The sequence below is a fragment of the Lycium barbarum genome, chromosome 4 (genome assembly GCF_019175385.1).
Source record: "Lycium barbarum isolate Lr01 chromosome 4, ASM1917538v2, whole genome shotgun sequence".
Lineage (NCBI taxonomy): Eukaryota > Viridiplantae > Streptophyta > Magnoliopsida > Solanales > Solanaceae > Lycium > Lycium barbarum.
Genome location: NC_083340.1, coordinates 148,773,235 through 148,798,359, shown reverse-complemented (window position 1 = coordinate 148,798,359; position 25,125 = coordinate 148,773,235). Strand labels below are relative to the sequence as shown.

The 25,125-nt window shown below is 33.5% G+C and overlaps 3 protein-coding genes across 3 annotated transcripts; 1 reads left to right on the top strand and 2 right to left on the bottom strand.

Moving 5' to 3' along the window:
* Positions 1-9,341: 9,341 nt before the first annotated feature.
* On the top strand, positions 9,342-11,624 carry LOC132637031 (trimethyltridecatetraene synthase-like). The gene is made up of 2 exons (XM_060354181.1): positions 9,342-10,359; positions 10,866-11,624. The coding sequence occupies exons 1-2, from the start codon at positions 9,460-9,462 to the stop codon at positions 11,493-11,495; spliced, it is 1,530 nt and encodes a 509-aa protein (XP_060210164.1). The 5' UTR covers positions 9,342-9,459; the 3' UTR covers positions 11,496-11,624.
* Positions 11,625-17,451: 5,827 nt separating this feature from the next.
* LOC132637030 (large ribosomal subunit protein eL39x) lies at positions 17,452-19,726 on the bottom strand. Its single transcript, XM_060354180.1, has 3 exons — positions 19,570-19,726; positions 19,378-19,481; positions 17,452-17,653 (listed from the first exon to the last, which is right to left on the bottom strand). Exons 1-3 carry the CDS (start codon positions 19,570-19,572, stop codon positions 17,605-17,607), a joined length of 156 nt encoding a protein of 51 aa, XP_060210163.1. The 5' UTR covers positions 19,573-19,726; the 3' UTR covers positions 17,452-17,604.
* A 1,114-nt stretch (positions 19,727-20,840) lies between these two features.
* On the bottom strand, positions 20,841-24,186 carry LOC132637029 (PHD finger-like domain-containing protein 5A). The gene is made up of 2 exons (XM_060354179.1): positions 24,048-24,186; positions 20,841-21,444 (listed from the first exon to the last, which is right to left on the bottom strand). Exon 2 carries the CDS (start codon positions 21,419-21,421, stop codon positions 21,089-21,091), a length of 333 nt encoding a protein of 110 aa, XP_060210162.1. The 5' UTR covers positions 21,422-21,444; positions 24,048-24,186; the 3' UTR covers positions 20,841-21,088.
* Positions 24,187-25,125: the final 939 nt, after the last annotated feature.

The window sequence follows — 25,125 nt, the reverse complement described above, 5'->3', positions numbered from 1 at the left end:
CTTGTCAGTTGAGGTTTATCTAGGTGTTATGCCTATTATTTTTCTTTCATATTAAGTAATTTCTCTTTTTAAGTGATCACACTATTAAATAAACTATTATTCTAAAATTAATTAATCTTATCTAGAAGCATGAGAAAACACATCATATACTTCAATTTTTATAGGAGATCTAGTAGTATTATTCATGTCTTCTTATCCGTAGTTACATCTATCCGATAGAATTGCAGGAATCGTAGAAATAGAAATAGAGTAATGAAATAGTCTTTATTATACTTTTGCTGACTCTTGTCTATACAGCGTTTTCTCTTTTAATTTGTTTAGGAAAAAATTAACTAAGTAGCAAAGTGTTGGCGCAGTGGATAAAATTGTCAAATATTCGTCTAATTCACTCAGCTAAAAATAGATTGAACAATGATGTACTTAAACTGGATCAAATATGAATCAATCCATCTTACAACAACAACATACCGAGAGTAGTCTACAAGTGAGATCTGGGCAGGGTAGCATCTACAGAGACCCTTACCCTACACCTTTTTGTGGGATAGAGAGGTAGCTTTCGATAGACCCTCGGCTCGAAAGAGAAGAAAAAAACTCTTAGATGCATCTGCTGGGAGAAATTTATTCATTCAATAAAGATTTGAAAGAAATTCATTCATCAAGACGTTTTGATAATAGGTTGTGCTTGAGAAAATGATTCATTCAACAAAGAAGCACAGCCATATTTTTAACAAAAAAGCTCTTGAGTGATATTATTTTCTTTACCAAATTACCACTCGTTCGAGTCCAACAATTTTTTTATAAATTTGAATTCTGATCTCCCTTAATTTTCACCCACTTCATGGATCATTAGACTACACCCTTCATAGGACTTTTGACTCGAGAATAATACAAATAACTCACAAATGCGAAAGGAATATTTGAAAAATCAACATGTACAATGGAGAACCTAAATATATAATGGAGTTTTACTAAATCATTTGTGTAAAGAATGACTGTGAATATATTATGTGTGTATATGACTCTTAGATGCGTCACCGTTTGAATATATATACATATGTTTGTACATGTATTTGAATTGCATATGTATGATGAAAGGGTGTAGTGTATCTTTTTCAGAATTTTTCAATCACAATTGTTTCTTTTACAATTTTTTTTGCATAAACAGAGTTCCATCTTCTAGAATAAATGCTATATGTAAATTAGTTTTTTGAATGGTAAGACAAAACTAATTAAAATAAGAGTCTTATGTCTTTACAATTTTTTAGGAATACTATTTTCTACTTTATTCCAATGTTATTTCTTCTCCCTCTTTTGTTGATGATTACTAGTTCTACTTATGATTATCAATTTTTTTTTAAATATTGGAGCTTATATTTGTGTTGAATGAAATTATGGGGACGCAATAATAGAATAATCATAATCATTGATATTATCTCTAATTCAATTTGCTTTGTAATTATTTATTTATTGTAGTCAATTGATATAAAAGACTTTAGACTATTTGAAGAAATGGTCAGTAATGAAGCAATAGAAGCTACATATTTTAGTCAATTGATATAAAAGACTATACACTGTTTGAAGAAATGGCACTAATGAAGTAATAGCAGCTATATATACATAGAAAATATTAATCTATAATAATACTGATACAAAAAAATGAGACATAAATTTGCAATATCACACGTGATTCATATACATATGTTTCTATTATTTCTCCGCTCTTTTTCTTTGAAACGGTCCGTGCATCGCACGGGTAAGTATACTAGTTGTATATATAAATTTAAATCTTAAACACATTTACAGAAATTTTTTGCTTCGCCATTAAAATAATATTTCACATTGGTAAGAGAAATGAATCATTTTCTTCTTATATGATTTTGGACATTCCTCACCCTCTTAGCGTTATTATTATGTGCCTGCTTCTCCTGCCCGTGAATTAATACTACTAACGACACAACGTTGCAATGAAATTTCTCCAAGGCGGACTGCTTTTTGGTTATGGGTACCGTCATGATAGACTTGGACTAAAACCAATACAATTTCCCACTTTCCACAATTATTCATCAGTTTCATGCACCATTCTACACTTGCCTTAAATTAATTTTTTATTTTTTGCTGCAGTTGCAAGTTTTTAGATTTTAATATAGGTCTCCGTGTGACCTATAGGTCACGGGTTTAAGCCGTAAAAGCAGCCTGTATTATGGTGGGTTTGTGTAAACGTGTCAACCGGTCCGATTTAACCGGTTCAAACCGGTAACCGGTTAACCGGTTCCGGTTAACCGTTTATTTCTTACCGGTCCGGTTCCGATTTTTTTAAAACCGGAACCGGACCGATAAAACCGGTGAAATAAAAAAAAAAAAAAAAATTATAGCCGTTGGCTGCTAATGGACTGTTCATTATTAGATCGTTGGCAACGGTCCATTTGCAAAAATGGCCGTTGCCAAACGGCCATAAACTCAATTTTGGCCCCCCCAACCCCCCAAACTTTTATTTTTTAACACTTTAACCCATCCCCCACCCTTATATAAACCCTTCTTCATTTTCATTTTAATCCACACCAATTCACTCTTCTCTTTCTCTCAAATCTCAATCTCTCAATTATAGTTACTTTGCAATAATTAGCCACTTTATATTTCTCTCAAATAAATATTACAAAGTCTTATTATAGTTTCAATTATTAATTTTGCAATTATAATATTGTTGGTGGAGTTAGTGATTTTGCAACAATCCGAAGTACCTTTGGTGGATTTGCAATTCTAGCCGCCTTCACTTTGTTGGAAATTAATCCGGCAATTTGGTACCTTCGTTTCAACTCTATCTTTATTTTTCGCAATTTAATTTACGCAATTTAATTTGTTGCAATTTATTTTCTTGTGATTTATTTGATTGTGATTTAAATTAATTCTATTTAATAATGTCAAAGAGATTTAAACGTGGTGCCGGTAGTAGTAGTGGTATTGTTAGGGGTGGGCTTAATGAGGAAACATTTGTGGAAGAAACACCTAATTTAGGTATTGATGTTGGTGGAAATAATCCACTTTTAGGTCATGAGCCAATGCAACAACATTTTGTCGACACTTTTCATGAAATTGATGATGATGATGAAACACAACCCCCCGAAAATCCCATAGGAGATACATGTCCTGCACAATCACATACACAAGACAAACCGCCTAGAACTCGTAAGTCAACTGCTAAAATTTGAAAATTTATGACTAAGGATAAGGAAAGACAAACAGCTAAATGTACCACATGTGGACAAGTATTTGGTTTTAGGCAAGGAACTAGTAAGGATGGTGGAACGGGTACACTAAATAATCATATGAGACTTAAACATATGAAAGTTTGGGGAGAGTAAACGGGTTCAAATGTGGGGGGTATTCAAATGACAATAGATCCACGAACTGGTAGAAATTTTAAGTATGACAAGAAAAAAGAGCGTGTAGAAATAGCTAAAATGGTAGCTTATGATTGTTTACCATTTTCCTTTCCCTCGGGTTTGGGGTTTGTTACTTACATTCAACGTTGTTATAATCCGTTATTTGAGGGTATTCCTAGAAGTACTTGTAGAGCGGATGTTATAGATTTGTATAAAAAATATAAATTTTATTTGCGCCATGTATTTAATTCTTTAAATTGTAATGTTTCTCTTACCGCTGATTTGGGTCTTAGTCTTAACAAGTTAGATTTTTTTGCTATTACATGTCATTGGGTTGATGACAATTGGGTTATGCAAAAAAGAATTATAGCTTTTTTATATGATGAAGGAAAGGTCGTCACGATGGAAAAATTTTAGCGGATTCAATGTCTACTATAATGAGATTTTTTAATATTTATAGAAAAACACTTTGTATTACTTTAGATAATGCTTCTAATAATACAAAGGCAATTGGTCTTTTAAAAAGAGAAATAAACCCTCCGCTAAGAAATATTTTTCATGTAAGATGTAGTTGTTACATTTTAAATTTAATTGTTAAAGATGGTCTTGTGTGTTTTGACGATTCTATTCAAAAAGTTAGAGATGCGGTTGCGTTTCTTTTTTGTAATGCTAATAGGGCAAGACTTAGAGATTTTAAGAATGCTTGTGTGAAAAATAACCTTAGACCTAGGAAAATTCAAGTAGAAATTGAAACTAGGTGGAACTACACTTACATTATGCTACAACAAGCATATGAGTATAGGATTTCCATACAACAAGTTCACAACAAATATAATACTGATAGTGATGATTGGTTAAATTTTTCGCATTGGGAAGATGTTAAAGAATGTGTTGAACTCTTAGAAATTTTTTATAATGCAACTCTTGCTTTTTCTAGACAATTCTATCCCACGGTAACCGGAATTTTAGCCTACTTAGCGGAAATAGCTAGAGTTTTACAAGAGTATAAATATAAATCCGGTTATCAAGCGGCTATTTTTGAAATGATAATCAAATTTAAGAAGTATTTTTTTCCCATCCCAACTTTATTTATTTTGGGTTCTCTTTTAAATCCTTGTTTAAAAGTGTCTTATACTAAAGCATTGGTTGGTCAAATTTATACATTTTTAGAAATTGAACCGGGAGTTCAACCATCTTTAGTTGAAGCCGAACTCGCTATTGATGACGAGTTTAGAAAAGTTTTTACTCATTATTCTAATTTGGAAGAACGTACTACACCCGTTGCTCCACGCCATACTACTTCTCAAAGTAGCAAAAAGGGCTTGTCGGGTTTGTCGCATTTAAAAGTTTTACATTCACAGCCAACTTCTTCTTGTAATGCAAACTTTGATGAATATAACTTTTATTTGATGCAACCAAATGTGGATATCAAGGAACTGGATGAATTGGACGTCTTAGCATGGTGGAAGAAGTACAAGGCAAGTCATCCGATACTCTTAAGAATGGCTCGAGATATCGTTACGGTTCAAGTATCAACCGTGGCTTCGGAGAGAGCATTTAGCCAAGGAAGACAACAAATTAGAGACCATAGACATTCATTATCCGGCTTTAGCTTGCAAGTACTAGTGTGCATTCGCGATTGGATTAGATCGGAGCGACGCAACCAAAACTCGAAAGCGGAGGAAGGCGAAGAGGAAGAAATTGAAGATTTGATAGCAAGTGGACCAGACCAAATGGAAGACTTTGAAGATATTTCCATGGCCGAATATGATATGGGGGAAATTAACGAAATGATTCAGAATTGGTGAATTTATTATTCTACTATTTCTTTACAACTCATGTATTATTTGCAAGTTAAAAAAAAACTACAACTTACAAATAAATGTTATCCAAGAATGAATAAAATATATGGCTCATTGAGCTTTCTTCTATTTACTTGTGTTCATATTTTTACTTTTATTAAGTTAGGAATATACCTAAAATATACTAAGAATATACTTATAATATACATCTACGTAAATTAAAAACTAGACAGTTATATACTTGAAAAATAACTAAAATATATTAAGAATATATATTATAGTATACATATAATATATATTAAGGATATATAGTATGCATAAAGTATATTTGGAATATACTTATAATATATAGTATACTTATAGTATACATATAAGTATAGTATACATATAATATATATTAAGTATACATATAATATATATTAAGAATATATAGTATACATAAAATATATTTGGAATATACTTATAATATATAGTATACATATAACTATATAAGTATAACTTAAACATATATATATATATATATATATATATATATACATGTTTAAGTTATACTTATAGTATACATATAAGTATAGTATACATATAATATATATTAAGAATATATAGTATACATAAAATATATTTGGAATATACTTATAATATATAGCATATAAGTATAACTTAAACATATATATATATATATATATATATATATATATATATATATATGTATACTATATGTTTAAGTATAGTATATGTATACTTAAACATATACTATATATTATAAGTATATTCTTAATATATTTTAGTTATTTTTCAAGTATATACACGTATATGTTGTATTGCTGACTTGCTGTTAGCCTGTTAGTCAGTAAATATTTAAACTTTACTTATAAACTTATATAACATATGTAAATATACCTACAATATACTAATAAATACTATAATATATATATATTATACGAAAAACAAAAAAAAAGGGTTTTGGACTGTTTGAACCGGACCGGTTCTGGTTTGGGGTTTCAAACCGGTTACCGGTCCGGTTCCGGTTAAACCGGTTGACGGGCTTAGGTTGTGTGCATCGCCCTTCTTCGAACCATGCTAACACAAGATACTTTGTGTATCGTACTGCCATTTTTTTATTTTACTGAGCTTAAAACGCCTCCAGGCTCTAGATAATGGACGAGAGCTGAGATAAGAGATGAACCTCTTTTACGTATAACAGGTTTTGGGAAAAGAATTCAGGTTTGGTTTTTCATCCTTGTGCATTTTGAATATTTAATAGAAACAGAAAAGAAATACTCCATCCGTTTCAATTTATGTGAACCGATTTGACTAAGCACAAAGTTTTTTTTAAAAAAAGAGAAGACTATTAAACTTGTGGTGTAAAATGAGGCACATATATTTTGCGTGGCTATAAATCACTACACAAAGGTAAAAATGTTTCCCAAGATGACAAAAGGTTATTCTTTTTGACACGGATTAAAAAAATAGGTTCACATAAATTAAAACGGATGGAATAAAAAAAGCGCCTACGAGCAACTGCACACTAGGATAAGAAGATCCGGTGTCTACTGGCATTTCTTGGATGGGGGGCCCTTATTTTGTTTAATAATTGTGATGTCTGGAAATCTTTCTCTAATCTGGATTATTCCATCATATATATGTTAGTCGAGTAATTTGTCCATCAAGACTTAGACAAATAAGAATAACTCACTAAATGTGTTTTTGTGAAATTTGAACTATGATCTCTAACCCTCTGTTCGGATGGTTGTTTCCCGTGGTTCATTAATGTACAGTATGGTACGGTACAGTATGGTGTTATATTGTATCGTACTGTATTAATGAACACAATGTTTGGATAGACTATATCGTTTATTGTGGTTTAATAACATTTGTATTGTTTGGTTTGATTGTATGGTACTGTATAATAACTTGTAAGTTTACTAAAATATCCTTAACTCTTAATTAGAAATTAGTTTATATATATTAATAAAACTCAGGTTAAGAATAAAATAGGAACTTTAAAATATAAGTAGGTAGTAAGTGGGGGTGGTGAAGGGGTGGGTGGTGTGAGGTGGGATGAGGATGGGGGTAGTGGTGGTGAGGGGTAGTTGGTGGTGAAGGGGTGGGTGGTGTGATATGGGTGGTTGTGGGATAAGGATGGGGGTGGGTGGTAGGGTGGGGTGAGTGGTAGGGTGGGGGTGGGGTGAGTGGTAGGGTGGGGGTGGGGTGGATGGTGGAGGGTGGGAGTGGGGGTGAGTGGTAAGGTGGGAGTGGGGTGGGGTGGATTGTGGAGGGTGGGGTATAATGGGAAAATGAAATATGTAATCACGGAAAAATCATCAAATTCGTAATTACAAAAATTGAGACTTTTCATAGTTATATAACCATGGGATAAATCACGAGTTTACAATACCATACCACATAATTTTAAAAATAATAAAAATAAATATAATTTCATACAAAATCATACATTAATAAACAATGGGAAACCGCCACCCTCATTATTTTGAGCATTTGCCTTGTCATTAACTTGTACGGGTTGTTTGAAATCAACATAAAGAATAGTTGTCAAAGCTGCCAAACTTGAGAAATTGAACCATCAACCAGAAGCATGTGCTTGTCTGCCTATACTATTTGTCCAGTAGTGAATTTATCAGAATCAGTGGTGAAAATAAGAAAGAAAAGCCTGGAAGTTTCTTTTATCAATTTCATTGCTATTCAAACGCACTATCTATTTTCTTTTTCCTTCGCAGTTGGATGGTTGTAAGGGCAGTCCACTGTGTGATGAGAATAAATCCAAACTTTGAGTGGTTAAGGGTCTTAGCAATGAACTTTCTTTGCTTATTAAAGGAAAAAAATTAAGTGCAAAAAAGAAGGGCCGTTATGGTTAGTGACACGGTTTGGTTCATATTTCAAAGTACTTTATTGGGTGGTGGTTGTGTGAATCAGAAATAAGAAATATATAACTCGATTACAACGCAATAATTTAATTAGAACGTCCTGAATAATTAAAAGAAGAAAACAATATTGCTTATATTTAACATCACCATTCCTAATTTTATTATTTAGAACTAATATCCACGTCAATATATATTAAAAATCAACGGTCACAAGTCAGTCTCAAAGTCAAGCTAAATTTTCGTTCCAAGTCGTACAGAATTTAGCGGAAGCTACATCATGTACCACACTTGGAAAACTTGACCTTATGTTACACATTTCTATTCTGAGGCAAAACGTAGAAACTTACAACTCGTCACTCCGTTTTCTCCTTTTGGTTCACTACTCTCATCGATTTATTTAGGACGCATTTGACCACAAGAATTATTCACTTTTTTTTCGATTTTTTTTTTCATTTTGTTTAAAAATAAGTGTTTGGCCATGAAAATTCAGTTGTATTTGTAATTTGAAAAACAATCAAAACTTGTTTTTCACAACCAAAACCTTATTGAAAAGGTACATTTCAACATCAAAATACTATTTGCAAAAAACTATGGCTAAACACAACTCCAACTCTAAAATTCCAAAAAAGGTGAAAAAGTTTTTGATTTCTATGGCCAAACGCCTACTTAATGTGATTTTGTTCGACTAAGCACAAAATTGAAGAAAGACTTCAAAATTGCATGATCTATTAAATATGACATAACATTCGTCTCAATATTAGACTTTTGAAACTTTTTTTTCATATGATATTTAATATTGTGTAGCTATAAAATGTTGTCATCAAAAGGTAATTATGAAAGGTTCAAATTAACTACTTCATAGCCAAAAAGGGATAACTTTTTTAAAGACTAGAAATAAAACGGTGTCAAATAGATTGAAACGTAGCGACTATTAACTTTCATACACAAATTATAAACTAAAACATAGTAAAATAATCCTCTAAACTGTTTTCACTGCATTATTTCAATTTAGTGGACTGTGGGGAACCCTTTTATCAGGTGGGGTACCTTATACAATTATTCTACTAAGTTGTTTCACGCCCTGTTGAAGGTAATGAGAAAATAAGAAATAATGTCATGGAAGACCCAAAGGCAAGTAAACAAAGTTTCCAGGAAATTATTAGATTTTTCCTTTACTGAAGTCCACTCTCTCCATATTAGAATAACAGAAAATGAAAATCATATTTTATAAAGTAAAGAAAAATTAATAGAAAACGACTATCTTCATAGCACTATTCAGTCTTCTCCAAAACACTATAAATACAGCCCATCAGTGGAACCATAAACTCCACCATTGAAACAATTACAACTACAATCACTACCAATACTCATTCCAAAAGCCCAAACAACTCAATGGAAGGTACTACCTGGACTGCATATGCAGCAGTATTTCTTGGTACTTTGTTTCTTTCACTCCTTTCCAAATATCTTCGCCAGAGGAAACTCAACTTACCTCCAGGCCCAAAACCATGGCCAATCATCGGAAATTTAAACCTCATGGGCGAACTTCCTCACCGATCAATCCACAAACTTTCCCTCAAGTATGGTCCCATTATGCATCTCCAATTCGGGTCATTCCCCGTTGTAGTGGGCTCCTCCGTCGAAATGGCTAAAATTTTCCTCAAAACCATGGATGTCAACTTTGTAGGCCGACCTAAAACGGCTGCAGGAAAATACACCACCTATAACTATTCGGATATCACCTGGTCCCCGTACGGATCCTATTGGCGTCAGGCACGTAGAATGTGCCTGATGGAGTTGTTCAGTGCGAAACGTCTGGATTCGTACGAGTATATTCGTGCAGAGGAACTCCATTCACTTCTCCATAATTTAAACAAATTATCTGGAAAACCAATTATGCTAAAAGATCATTTAACAACTCTGAGCTTAAATGTTATTAGCAGGATGGTACTAGGGAAGAGCTACTTGGACGAGTCTGAGAACTCGATTGTGGATCCCGAGGAATTTAAGAAGATGTTAGACGAGTTGTTTTTGCTAAATGGTGTCCTCAATATTGGAGATTCAATTCCCTGGATTGATTTCATGGACTTGCAAGGTTATGTTAAGAGGATGAAAGTTGTGAGCAAGAAATTCGACAAGTTTCTGGAGCATGTACTTGATGAGCATAACGCGAGGAGAAACGCAGTGGAAAATTATGTTGCTAAAGACATGGTGGATGTATTATTGCAGCTTGCTGATGATCCAACTCTGGAGATTAAGCTGGAAAGGCATGGAGTCAAAGCATTCACTCAGGTATCCACTTCACTTCACCCTTTACTGACGATGTATATAATTTAAACTCAACAAAATAATAGAAGTAACAGACCTTTTACATTCCCTTCATTTTCAATCTCATCATTTCCCATTCACCAATATCAAAACCCGACAAAAGAATATACTTGTAATAATTGAACTATCAATGATAATGTTACTGAAAATGATATCAGATCCACTTTCTATTAGAGTAAAACGGATAAAATGAGTGAATCCAACTGTAGATAAATTACAAGTTTTAGAAAATAGAAAGTCACTATTAAAAAACAAGAATCAGCGACAGACAAATATTATAGCTAAATAACAAAATTCATGACTAATCCTATTTAGCGATAGATTATCAAAAATGATTGTTTGCAACAAGATATTTAGGAATAGAGTGGTGACAAAAATCGTAGCTAGTCAAACTAGACAGATTATTCGTATTCGTTTTTTATGCTTGGTTATAGCTGATGACAAGAGTAAAATGTGTATTGCACAATCAGGATTTGTTGGCTGGTGGAACTGAGAGTTCAGCAGTGACAGTGGAGTGGGCAATTTCAGAGCTGCTAAAGAAGCCAGAGATTTTCAAAAAGGCTACTGAAGAATTGGACCGTGTGATTGGCCAGAACAGATGGGTACAAGAAAAGGACATTCCAAATCTTCCTTACATTGAGGCAATTGTCAAAGAGACTATGCGACTGCACCCCGTGGCACCAATGCTGGTGCCACGTGAGTGTCGTGAAGACTGCAAGGTAGCTGGCTACGACGTTCAGAAAGGGACCAGGGTCCTCGTTAGCGTGTGGACCATCGGAAGAGACCCTACATTGTGGGACCAGCCTGAGGCGTTCAAACCTGAGAGGTTCCTCGAAAAGTCCATCGATGTCAAAGGACATGATTTTGAGCTATTGCCATTTGGAGCTGGGAGAAGGATGTGTCCGGGATATAGTTTGGGGCTTAAGGTGATTCAAGCTAGCTTAGCTAATCTTCTACATGGATTTAAATGGTCATTGCCTCATAATATGACACCTGAGGACCTCAATATGGAGGAGATTTTCGGGCTCTCTACTCCAAAAAAGTTTCCACTTGCAGCTGTGATTGAGCCAAGACTTTCACCAAATCTTTACTCTGTCTGATTCAGCATGATGTGGTTCCATCAAGATAGACTGTTTGTTTGAATTGGCACTCCAAGTCTATTGTAGTCCTGTATCAAAACTATCTATGTCATAATTAATGCAGATGAATTTTCAAAATTTTACATTAAAGCAGAGCTATGTCTTTATTGAATCTTAAACCGACAACAACAAGCCCACTATAATCCCATCATGTGGGGTCTGGGGAAATCTTAAATCTAGGAATAGTATAAGTCATATCACTGGTCTTATGTTTTTCAATTGTTTCAAAAATAATTCAGCACATTTTTATTCTCTTAATAGAATTTTGGTTGACAATGCACGAACATTTATGGTAACGTAAACAATGTGTCAAAAATTGTAAGAAAATGTTTCATAAATTGCTATTTTTTGAAAGTAGATCTGCTATTTCAAAAATTCATGCAGAAGGATTACTAAATTGGATTATTTAAGCAAAGTTAAACTGGGGAAGAATAAAAGCAGGGGATCATGAGGCCAATAAAGACATGTAAGTACATATTTTCTTTCTCATTCGATCTTGGTTGTTGATTTTGAGAAATGGATTGATTACCAAATTTCCGTTCTGTAATTATGTTTCATATCAGTTCAGGGAATGGATTGTTTTTCTTCTTCTAAGCTTTGAGACTTCTTAACATCATGAATTGGCTTTTGAAGTTGAATCAGCTTGAAATCAGAGTCATATTATCACAGCCTTGCTAAACATTCTAGATATTAGAATAGAAACTAGACTCCTCCTATAACTAAACAACTTCAAATAAAACTAATTATTCTAGCAAGTCAACAGAAACATTCAATAGTGTCCATGCTATAAATGTCAGATAATCTCACATTGGACTAGATTCACCTCACAAAATAACTTTTGAAGTTCAGTTAATCTCAAAATCAAATTTTCTTAGTAAAATTACTAACTTTCCACAAATGTTCATCAGCTTTATGCACTTTTGCCACTACACTTACCTTAAAAGTAGTGGTACTAGTAATTTTTATCTTATGCCAAAATTGCAAGTTGTTGATTTTACGTATAACAACACGTTTTGGGAAAATAATTCTGACTGGAAAATAATTCTGATTTTGGTTCTTCATCCTTGTGCTTTTTCTGGTTTCAAAAGTTTAATAGAGAAAAGAAACTACTAGCTGTCACACTAGGATAATAAGATCTTGCATCTAATGGCATTTTTTGGATGGGGCCACCATCATTTTTTTAAATAATTGTGATATCGGAAAGCTTTCGGACCTCTTCACTAGATATATGTTAGTTCTCACCAGCTCAGAATTTGATAATTCTACCAATCAAAGCTTAGGCAAATAAGAAAAAATAGCCAATTGTATTTTTATTCTAGAATTTGAATTCTGATCTCTGAGGTTCCACCTACTTTATTGACCACTAGTTCACATTTTTATATGTGTGGCCACCCTCATTATTTTGAGCTCTTAATATTCCCTTGTCCTTAACTGTACGGGTTGTTTGAAGGGCAAATCTACATAGAGAATAGCATCAAAAGAAACTTATGAAAAATGATCCATCAACAAAAAATAGAAACTTATCTTGTGGATAGGTCACAATCAATTGTGAAATAGGAAAAAAATCGGGGAAGTTCTTTATTAATTTCCTTATGATTTATACGCACTGTTTTCTTTTTCTTTCTCGGTTGGATGGTGGTGATAATAAATCCACACTTAACTCGTAAGAGTAGTTAAGGGTCCAAAGCTATGAATTTTCTTTTGCTTAATAGAAAAAAAAAAAAAAAAAAAGAGGTCAAGATGCAAAAAGAAAAGGCCTTTACGGTTGTTGACACAGTTTGATTCATATTTCATGATACTTTATTGGTTGTTATAATGTGAAATCGAACACTTCACAAATGAAAAATATACAGCACGATTACACAGAACAAAAAGAAATGTTTATTTTAATATCACCATTCCAAATTAAGATCAAGAGTCAAAGTCTAGGTAAACTTCGTGTCAAGTCTTTACAAAATTTAGCGGAAGCTGCATCATGTGCCAAACTTGAAAAACTTGACCTTCTGGTACTGTATTTGTTAACACATTTCTAATGTAAGGCAAAAACGTAGAAACTTGTCATTCTCTTACAAGGACCACTTTAACCGCTTAAATTCATGCCGATTTAAGTTAATCAAATAAATGAACTTTGATTAACAAATTATTAAATTAAAAAAAATTCTTCACAGTTTTTACTTTTGATTCATCTGTTATTTTTGTATACAAACTATAAATGGTTGATTTATCTGGTTGAATCCACCATATAGTTTGGCCAAACTTATTTTTCTCCAAAAATACTTATTTTTTGCAATAAGTGGTTACTTTAAAAAGTGAAGTGTTTGTTCAAGCTTTTGAAAAAAATAAATGCTTCTGAAGACTAGCATAAACAATTTTTTAAAAGCTTAAAAAAAACTTTTGCTCAAAAGAACTTTTTTGAAAAACACTTTTGAGAAAAATACATTTAGAAGTATTTTTTAAAAAGCTTGATCAAATATTAATTACTGCTCAAAAGTCTTTTTTGAATTAAGTTGCCAAACACGAGCTGCTTTTCGTCAAAAGTAATTTTTTTAAAAATATTTTTTAAATAAACTGATTTTAGAAGCTTTGACCAAACAGCCTATTAGTTCTAAACTAACACAAAACAACTTTAGGTTATATATTTCGCCCTAGGAGTGGTTTATTAAACAAAGGGATTACATTAAACAACCACTAGGATAACATTGCCTTCCCTTGTTAATCATTTGCTTGAACCAGATCAGGCCAACATCCATCTCAAAATACTTTCGTACCTTTTCTTTTAATGTTTCCTCTTTTATTTTTTTATTTTTTTCGTTTGTGGGGTACGTTATAATATTAATCTAAGTTGTTTCACACCCTGCTGTTGAAGGTAACAAGGAAGTGAGAAATAATTTCTTGGAAGAGCAAAGGCAACCGAACCAAAGTTTCCAGGAAATTATTGGACTTTTTCTACAGAAGCCCCACTCTCCCCATTAGAATAACAGCAAATGACGATCACAAGATTCTAAAGTAAGCAAAAATAATACTATAAAATAATCAATATCTATTGACTTATTAAATTATTCATTACTGTACTAGCACTATTAAAGTTTCTCTCCAACACTACAAATCCAGCCTATCACTGGAACCATAAACTCCACCATTGAAACAATTACAATCACTATCAGTCGTCTTCATTCACTCAGAGTCATAAAGTACCAACAACTCCATGGAAGGTACAAGCTGGGCTGCATATGCAGCAGTATTTCTCGGTACTCTCTTTCTTTCAACACCATGGAAACTCATGTTTTGAGAATTTCTTTCAATGCTAGTTAAGTTTTACTGATTAATTATAACAAGATATTTTCATTTTCTTCATCTCCAATTAAAGTGTTAGAAATAAATAAACTAAAAATACACTAATCACTCCTTCGCCGGTCCAAAAAAAACATGCAATTACCATCATGCCAGTTAAGTTACATTTTAATTCCATTACTATTTCTTTCCTATCGCGAAGAAATAGAATAATAGGAATGAAGCTTGAAATACTTATTGATCAAATAACAAAGTAATTGAATAGTCTTATGATTCTTGTGTCGACTCTTTTCAATACAACTTGTTCTCTATTTTTTAAGGGAAATAAAATAACAAAGTAGCAAAGTGTTGGTAAAGTGGATAAATTTGTCAAGTATCCGTGTAATTCGCATAGTTTGGATAATTTTATTTGAACTGAACCAGTATATGGATAAGTTCATATTATCCGCAAGACTAGGTTGTGATTCTAAAATCCGGAAAATGAGTCTCTGACTAAGTTCAACATCTCCTAACAATGACAATGTTCAAGAAGCGAGCATAGTATGGATATCTATATTATCCGTCTCTCAACCCATTTTCTATCCTTGCTAACTATGAACGGGTTATGACCATTAGCTTGGGAGTGAAAATGGGAAATAAAAACCGACTTCTAACAAATTGCTCACTTTTTCGGCTCTTGAGGCTAGTTGCTTTGAGGGTTCAAAGAAAACCAACAAACTTCATCAAACTGATTCCAAAGAATCGGGAGCGCTTCGTATCTGTCAATTCAATCAAACAGATTATGAGTGATTGTTCTCTCCATGACCTCTCTTAAAGAGAGGAGATCCATATTTGTGCATAGGCCAAATCGGATATGTAATTAGTGGAATAATTATTGGAGACCAGACTAATCTATTGTTTTATGGCTACCTTTATTCTGAGGAATTTCAGAATACTTAGACCTAACTGATTTCACAAACTTAATATTGACTAACCAAATCATAGCTCATGTAGAAGCCTAGGCAACATGGCAGAAAAATAACATTTTTAAAAAACTTCGTACTGGAAAGAAAAGTCGATCATGACAACCCTTTAGAAATTCAGATGTCAGCACAATCTAATGTACCACTCCTTGCCTCAAAACTCTTCCAATGTAAAGAAAATAGAGAATGAGGGATATATTCTAAACTATACAAAAAGATAGCATCCTCTTATAATGTAGACAAATGCATACATCAACTGCCAATAGAATACAGTTGAAAACTCCTCTAGCCCTCACAAAAGATGAGAGCTCATCCTCACCCTGGCCTAACCTTGGGTAGTCTCTATCAAGAATATAGTTGTAAATGTGCAGTCCATGTTTATGAATAATTGCTGCAAACAAATTTACTCAACATGCACATGCCACAGACCACTAAAGTGCAGTAATCAGTGTTCCAATAATTCCAGATCAACAATCTTAACAAAACAAGCTTTTAGTCAGATACTTTAGGAATCAGAAATTCCCAAGTCAAGTTTCTGGTGAAATACACTTCGATGCCACTGAAATGTACAGTACCTAATATACCGGAAAGTTAAATCAATCATCCACAAAATATGTGCTAGGTACCAGGGGTGTGTCACATAGGCGAGGTTAAAAAGCCCACTATGACACGGTAGCCGATGAAGAGACAGCCTCAGTATGGAAATAAAAGGCCAAAGGATAAAAGGTTACCCAAGCAATCTGGCCCTCAATACCAAGCTGACGCCACAACATCAGAGATAGGCCAATATTGGCAAGAATACGATCTCTACTATGACACGATAGCCAGAAAAGAAGCCTTCATTGGCTATTTCCAAGTACAACTCACTCACTTCTTAGGAGGAAACATATTCTCTAAATAGAAGCAACTAGAGCATAAAACATATACAAAGTTTTGTTCTTTCATTGCTTCTTCAGGAAGGCATGTTTCCTCTTAAGAAGTGAGACAGTTAATCCTTGGTGACAACTCATTTTTTTAACAAGCTGTTGCATCAATAGTTGACAAGCTCCAACGTCAACCCCCCCCCCTCCCCGCCCCCAAGACACTTTACTTTCCCCCGCATATCACCTGAGGTGTGTAAAAGCAAGTTAGTACTACTGGAAGCCTCTCTTTTTCTCTATGTATAAGCACCTAGCCTTGTCCCAGAACTCCTTTTGAGCAGACTCTACATTTCTCCAAGTTGTCTTCTCCTTTTCTTACCTTGTCCCCAAGAAGTGATAGAGCAAATTTGTTCCACAAACTACCTTTAGGCTTCAAATTTGGCTACCACTATACTGATAAGTTCAGCTTTCTCAATGTATACCACAATGCAACTCAAACCATCGTTGAACTTCAAGTGAATCTAATTAAGATCCACCAGAAACTATCTAGAACTTCTCCTTTGCATTTCTTCACCATTGCGTACATCATTATATCTCCTTGATAATTTTTTCCTTTATTTTCATGTCTTGTCAATCGTGCTTTCCTTCTATATAGAAATGTTCTTAAAAATCCTAGGCAAATTCAGTGTTAAGCCAAGTACAGAGGAAAAATTTACTTCTAAACAGAACATCTAATTTCACAAACAGATTACTCAATGCATGGACATAAACCAACAAATACTACTGTCAGTTGGCTGGATCAAATTAAACGGAATAACATCTCAATATATAAACTTTGCTGAAATCAAACCACAATCTGTTTTCTCACAGAATAAGCTCCTATCGAACTGGAAAAAAAAAAACATAATCCGAGAAGTTTTTCCATACAAAACTTGAATAAAACATGAGTCTTCCACCTTAAAACCCTAGCTTGGTTCTACGCCAGTGCCTGCGCTTAGCATTGTACCTAAAACACAATTAAAAAAAAAACTTCATTAGCCCAATCAACATAATAGAAGCAAATAAAATCACGAAAAAGACAAATAAAACTAGGGATCTTTACAAATATATGCAACCCAACATAATATATTACACCTACATACCCAATTTTTCGGTTTAAATTTGTATAATCAATTATTATTTTCGCAGCAGTGCTTATACACACGGTATACAACATTATACAAACATTATATGACATTAAGAGCCTGTTTGGATGGGCTTAAAAAAAGCAGCTTATAAGCTGTTTTCAGCTGATAAGCCGCTTTAGATAAGCTAAGCCAAACGGGCCCAATTAATTTTTTGAGCTTATTTTAAGCACAATATGGCTTTAAGCTGACAAGCCAAAAACACTCAAAAAAACTGAAAATAGCTTATAAGCAACTTATAAGCCAATCCAAACGGGCTCTAAACAATGTAAGCACCTTGTATAAAAGAGTATAAGAAGCGTTTAAGGAAAAACTGGTCTACACCAGGTAATTAAGGGAAAAAATTGAGCTAAACCGGATAAATATCCTTATCAAAAATAGACATAGAGCCTTTTTTCCCATATAATAATAGGAAATTTTCAAAAATATACAGCTCTTGAAAATTGTTACACCACATAGCCCAATATACAATATTATACAACATTATACCTGTGGGAAAAGCATTATACATAATGTATCAACCTTGTATAGTGCATACTAGTGAATAAAAGGTAAACATACACAAATATGAGCTAAATCTGGTAACAAACTCAAATTATAGGCTACATTAAGTAAATATTTTCAAAAATAGACTTGGAGCATAATTTTCACTAGCAAAGAGCATAATTTTCATTATTGAAATCAACATAAAACACAAACAAAATAATATCACAAAAAAAACTACTACTAGTAAATATGAATAATTTCATTAGCCCAATCAACATATATCAGAAGCACATAATTTCACGAAAAAAACAATTAGTAAATATAAATAATTTTCATTAGCTCAATCAACATAAATCAGAAACAAATAATTTCACAAAAAAACTACTACTAGTAAATATGAATAATTTTCATTAGTCCAATCAACATAAATCAGAAGCAAATAATTTCACGAAAAAACAATTAGTAAATATAACTAATTTTCATTAGCTCAATCAACATAAATCAGAAACAAATAATTTCACGAAAAAACAATTAGTAAATATGAATAATTTTCATTAGCTCAATCAACATAAATCAGAAACAAATAATTTGACGAAAAAACAATTAGTAAATATGAATAATTTTCATTAGCCCAATCAACATAAATCAGAAGCAAATAATTTCACGAAAAAACAATTAATAAATATGAATAATTTTCATTAGCTCAATAAACATAAATCAGAAACAAATAATTTCACGAAAAAAACAATTAGTAAATATGAATAGTTTTCATTAGCCCAATCAACATAAATCAGAAACAAATAATTTGACGAAAAAACAATTAGTAAATACAAATAATTTTCATTAGCTCAATCTACATAAATCAGAAACAAATAATTTCACGAAAAAACAATTAGTAAATATGAATAATTTTCATTAGCTCAATCAACATAAATCTCAAGCAAATAAAATCACGAAAAGCAATTAGTGATTAAAAAAAATGAAATTTCATTAGCTCAATCAACATAAATAAAAAAACCAACAAAAAAAAAAATATATATATATATATATATATAAGTACCTGATAGTGTTATCAGTCCTCATACGAATCCAGTAAGGAATTGGCCTGTTTTGCCTTTGTTTCTTCGCTAACTTCTTCTTTATCATAAATGTCTTATGAGAAGGCTACAAAAAACATAAAATTAATTCAATTAAATCAGTTTTTAACCATTTACGAGCTTATAATATGTAAGTAATTTGAATAGAAACTCACCATTTTCACAATTGGAGATATCCTTTCGGCGATGAGCTCTGTTGTTGATTGAAACCCTAAGAAGGAACAAAAACCCTAGTTTTTGGTTGTATATAATGATACGATGTAATATGAGGCCCACTGGGTTATGGCATTCTAGTTTGGGCCAACATTTCGGGGCTGATTTATCAGCCCACTATTTAGATTATATCCCTATGTCCAAATATAGCCTTTCAAAATTAACCTTCAGAACAATATTAGATTCCGGTTTAATATTTGTTCCTATATAGGGGTAAGGTCTGCGTACACTTTACCCTCCCTAGACCTCACATTGTGGGATTTCACTGGGTATGTTGTTGTTGTTGTCGTTGTACTGACATAACATTTGAGCGTCATTTGCACTTTTGTGCCTATTTTGTGCTGGTCTTTAATTTTTTTCTCCTCAATTGCAAATAACTTCTTTGCGGGACATAAATTTATGTTTTCGTATTATAATATTCCACAAATTATGTCCCGTTCCCTTAAATAACTCGTGTCCCGCTAGGTTAAGTTTGATTTTGAAGGACAAAAATTTAAAGATCCTCCATTTGAAGGACCAAAAATAAAGACTAGCCCACTTGAAGGACAAACCATGCAATTTCTTCATGCAAGGCTGATTTACGCAGGTGGCCCCCTTATTAGGCCGATTATGTACATGGTACTAAAAGTTGTGTGTATATTGTCCTTGAGAAACTAGCCTTCCGATCAACATGGCACTCATCAAATGTTTGCTCGTATATTGCTCAACCTTACAAACAAAACATTAGACTATAATAGCTTTCGAAATTTCATGATGTGTCTTAACATTTTTTCATAGAATTTTCAATTTACTCAAAAGGAATCTTTTGTCTAAAAGGTTCATAAATTAAAACACAAATAAAAAGATGATTATTTGGTACGTTGCATGATTACCTTTGACCACCTAAAAGCATTTTTCTTATGTATTTGGCCTGAGGATTTGCATCTCATTTACTTTCACATGTTAAATGGTTTGTACCTGAGGAAATTATTAATCTTAGCAGAATTGCCCCAATTATTAGTTGAAGCTATTCTTTAGCGGCTGTTCATCTTCCACTGCCTGAGGTCGCTGGTCTATTCGTTAGATCTTCAAGAAGTCTGAAGATGGAGGGATATCAAGTCGTGTGATGTTCTTCATGTGACTTCCTATTACAAATCCCATCAACTTAAGTAGCTTGCTTCAACTAAAGTACAAGAGAAGTAAAGAAAAAATCATCATAGAAAGGCATGGAAAGTTAAAAAGGAGAAACTGAAGTAAAACCTTCAGGCTCGATAAGGATCTAACAGCCAATTAATGTTGGCATTTTGTCGTATGTCCTTAACACAATACAAAATCACAATGGGTTACACTTCTGACACCAGTATGTCATATCGCAAAGATCCAACGAAACCTAGCAGAAAGTTACATGGTCTACACTTGTAAGACTAGGTACAAAACTCTAGTAGTGAACTCCACCAAAGGGTAGAAGCACAATCCGAACCCTCATCTCTTCTTGAAACCATATTTTTTACGTTCATAAAACAGATCGGTCTTGGCACTACCCAGATTGACTATCTTTGGACAACCGTCCCTGTCTTTCTCCTGCTGAGTACATTCCTTGCAATAGTAAGCATCAGAAATACCAACACCTCCACAGATGACACAACGCCCTTGAAAGGATCCATAGTTGCATTCATCACAAACTCGGACAAGTGTGCAAGGACGGACGTATGAATCACAAATCACACACTTTCCATCACATTTCTCACAAAGTCGTCCAATAGCTATTCCTGGCTGCTTCCGGCACATGATCAAATCAGGATGATGCTTGGCCATATTTCTCGCGGTGAGGTCTTAACCTGGAAAAGAAGAAATGAAGCAAGAGTCATTAGCAGACAGCAGAAACGAAGGTAAAATAATAAATTTGAATCCATATAATTACATTGATTGTAGCAGAAAGCATAATATAAATAGGACAAGAAGTATAATACACCAATGTAATCACACAGAATTGGTATGTGATAAAATAATATGTTAAAAATTGATAGTCTGCCAAGTATTATCACCCTAACGTGCAATGAGCGCTTCAGATAAGAAGGAAAATGAAGAAAATAGCATCAGTTACAGAATTGTCCAAAACAACTTGATTTCCATCAGTTCTGACACTTCCTAGATGAAGATTGAACTAGCTCTACCGCTACCCCTAGCCCTACCACTACCCCTTGCTCCCGCTCTTTTCCCCTGATAAGGGTTCGCCAAACATTATGGAAAATGGTATAGACCATGGTTAAATTTGAGTTCCCCAAAGTTTTTTAAGGGTAAAGACAATGTACAATCAACTTTTCCCTTCTCAAATTTTAGATCTTCTCGACCTACCAAAGTAAAAAAGAAAAGAAAGATAAATTGGACCCTCACGGAAATTTTCAGAAATTGTGCGCGCTTAAGTAATGCAGTTGCTGGTGACATCATGCACCTCTTATTCTAATTCTCTCCACAGAGAGTGACTGATATCTACATCACCTATACCAGAAATTTATTTGGTTAAACCCGTTAATAGTAATATTTCATGTTTGTTAATATAAGAGCTTTATAAACACTAGTACACTTGCAAAGATCTTAGCTGCACTGCTGCACTATCTTTCATTTTATTTCGCAGGCAAAAAGATCTGATGATTAGGAGAATACCACAAAGGCGCAGAGAAGCAAGAAGCTCAAGTTATTTTGAGTTGTGAACCTACATTTAAACTCATTTCATACAGTTGGATTTTTAGAGAATCACTCACTTTTTCAATAATGAAACTATTGCCTTCTAGTCTGCAGGATAAGAAGTCCATATACTTGCTGCATTAGTCTTAATGGTTAATCTTCTCAATTCTGAACGTATAAGCATCCATCCCCTGATTCCCTTTTTCCTTGTACAGGCTAATTGCATACATATTTCCTAAGATGATCTTGATCATTATTAAATGTATACAATCATTGAACTTTGATAAGTTGCTCAATAAAGTGAAGACTGGGTTCAGATCCTAACAAAAGTCAAAAGGTGGTTTCTTCTCTGAGTCACCTTATACTTGTACTGGTGGGAGGTGGCAGGTGCCCAATGGAATAGTCAAGGTACGAGCAAACTAAACAGGACTGTACAACTATCAAATAGAAATAAGAAAATTAAACTTTAATAAGTTTATTCGGCTCTTCCACCAGCACATGACTAAGTTACTACTCCTATCAGTTATCAAGAAACACCCAAGTTCGACATATAGCGCACACAGTGATTATCATGCGAATGACTCTTCTCTCTCTCTCTCTCTCTCTCTCTCTCTTCCTTTTTTTATGAGAAGGCCTTTAACCCCCTATTTGGATGGTGGTTTCCCATGGTTCATTAATGTATGGTTTTGTATGAAACCATGTTTGTTTTCATTGTTCTTAAAATTATCTGGTATGCTGTTGTAAACCCGTGGTTCATCCCATAGTTATATAACCATGAAAAGTCCCAATTTTTGTAACCACGGATTTGGTAATTTTTCCGTGATTACATATTTCATTTTCCCATTATACCCCACCCCCACAACCACCCCTCACCACCACCCAACCCCACCCTACCACCCACTACCCCCATTCTCATCCCACAACCACCCACTACCCCCACCCTCATCCTACCCACCCCTCCACCACCCCCACTCACTACCTACTTATTTTTTAAAGTTCCTATTTTATTCTTTACCTGAGTTTTATTAATATATATAAACTAATTTCTAATTAAGAGTTAAGGGCATTTTAGTAAACTTACAAGTTAGTATACAGTACCATACAGTCAAACCAAACAATACAAATGTTATTTAAACCACAACAAACGATACAATCTATCCAAACATTGTGTTCATTAATATAATACAATACAATACAACACCATACTGTACCATACCATATTGTACATTAATGAACCACGGGAAACAATCATCCAAACAGATGGTAAGTATCTTTCTTTGTTTGTTTATGAAGTGCTATATACATTATAAAAATCAAATGCTTTTACTATTTACTGTTGAGGTTAACAGGCACGTCCTTAATTCATAATCTATTTCTTTCTGCAACTGCAACAAATTTAACTGGTATAATACAGTGAACTCAATCCATCTCCCAAAAAAATGTTCTGAACTCAATTACTTGCATCTAAACCTAAAACTAAAGGTTGTCAAGAGTCAAAAAAAAAAAAAAAAACATTTATTTACAACATAAAACATAACAAAACATTCTGAGTCGTGTTATTAACACGAAAAATTAATTTTTCCCCTTCATAACACAACAGCAACACTAATGACTAATTCTACCAATACGAACTTAAGTAATTCGTTGAATTTAAACACAAAACAAATTAAAATTACAGCTGAAAAAATTCAACCGATACATAAGTAAGTAATTAATTGATTAAACAAACGCAATTAAAAAGAAGGTAAAGCAAAACCTGAATCGAAGAAAGAAGTTTCTAGAAGCGAAAGCCCTAGGGGTTTAGGAAGGACAAAAATTGGGCTGAGAGGAGTATTGGAAAATGACCCGACAAAGTGTCATTTTATATTATGGGTCAGAGGGCCGTGCGCTAAGCCCATTTGCACTTTTGGCCCTATTTTGTGCTGGTCATTAATTTCTGTCCTTCAAATGGACTGGTCTTTAATTACTTAGCATAGCTACCTCGTAGAGGTAATTATTGATAATAACTACCTTTTAATTTATTTATATTTAGTAGCTATAGTAATTTAATAAATTACCATTCGTAGTTATATCAAAATATATCTAGCGGTTGTGGCTGGAGTGGTTATTGGGTGTGGGCTTTGCCCCTATCCGCCCAGGTTCGAACTCAGACAACCATATTATTTTTCTTACATTTTTTTCCTAGCTTCTTCTCCTTGTATCTGAGTGTATTTCGTCGTATGTATTTGGCTTCTTTCAGATACATACAAGACATATGACATACATTCAATTTCGTAGCGCGAAAATGCCTAATGTAGCTACAAATTGTAAATATGAAAGGGGTAGTTATTGATGGTTAATTGCTCCTAAAAGGTAGTTATTTATGTGAGTCACCCTTAATTTTTTTCCTTCAAAATCGAATGTATGCGTAGAAAGGCATAAGCTATGCTTCATATATTCCCGAGTTATGCCCGTACTCTTAAAGAACTTATGCCTAGTAAGACATAAGTTTGATTTTGAAGTGAAGAGATTAAAGACCAGCCCATTTGAAGGCCCACCAAAAGTTAAGGACCAGTACATTTGAAGGACAAACCGTGCAATTACATCATCCTTTATGGATTTGGGCTAGTTATATTAGCTTACTAGGAAATTTGTCCGCGCTTCGCGCTGTCATAAACAACTCATTTCTTAAAACTTATGAAAGATCCTTTTCCAATATTTGAATATTAAAGTAACAAAATGATGGAGTTTGAGACCAAAAGAAAGTAAAAGGTCCAAACTTTCTTCGACACTATCCATAAAGCATAAAAAAAAATAGTCTCTTACAAATTGAACTTGATAATATCAATTCGCAA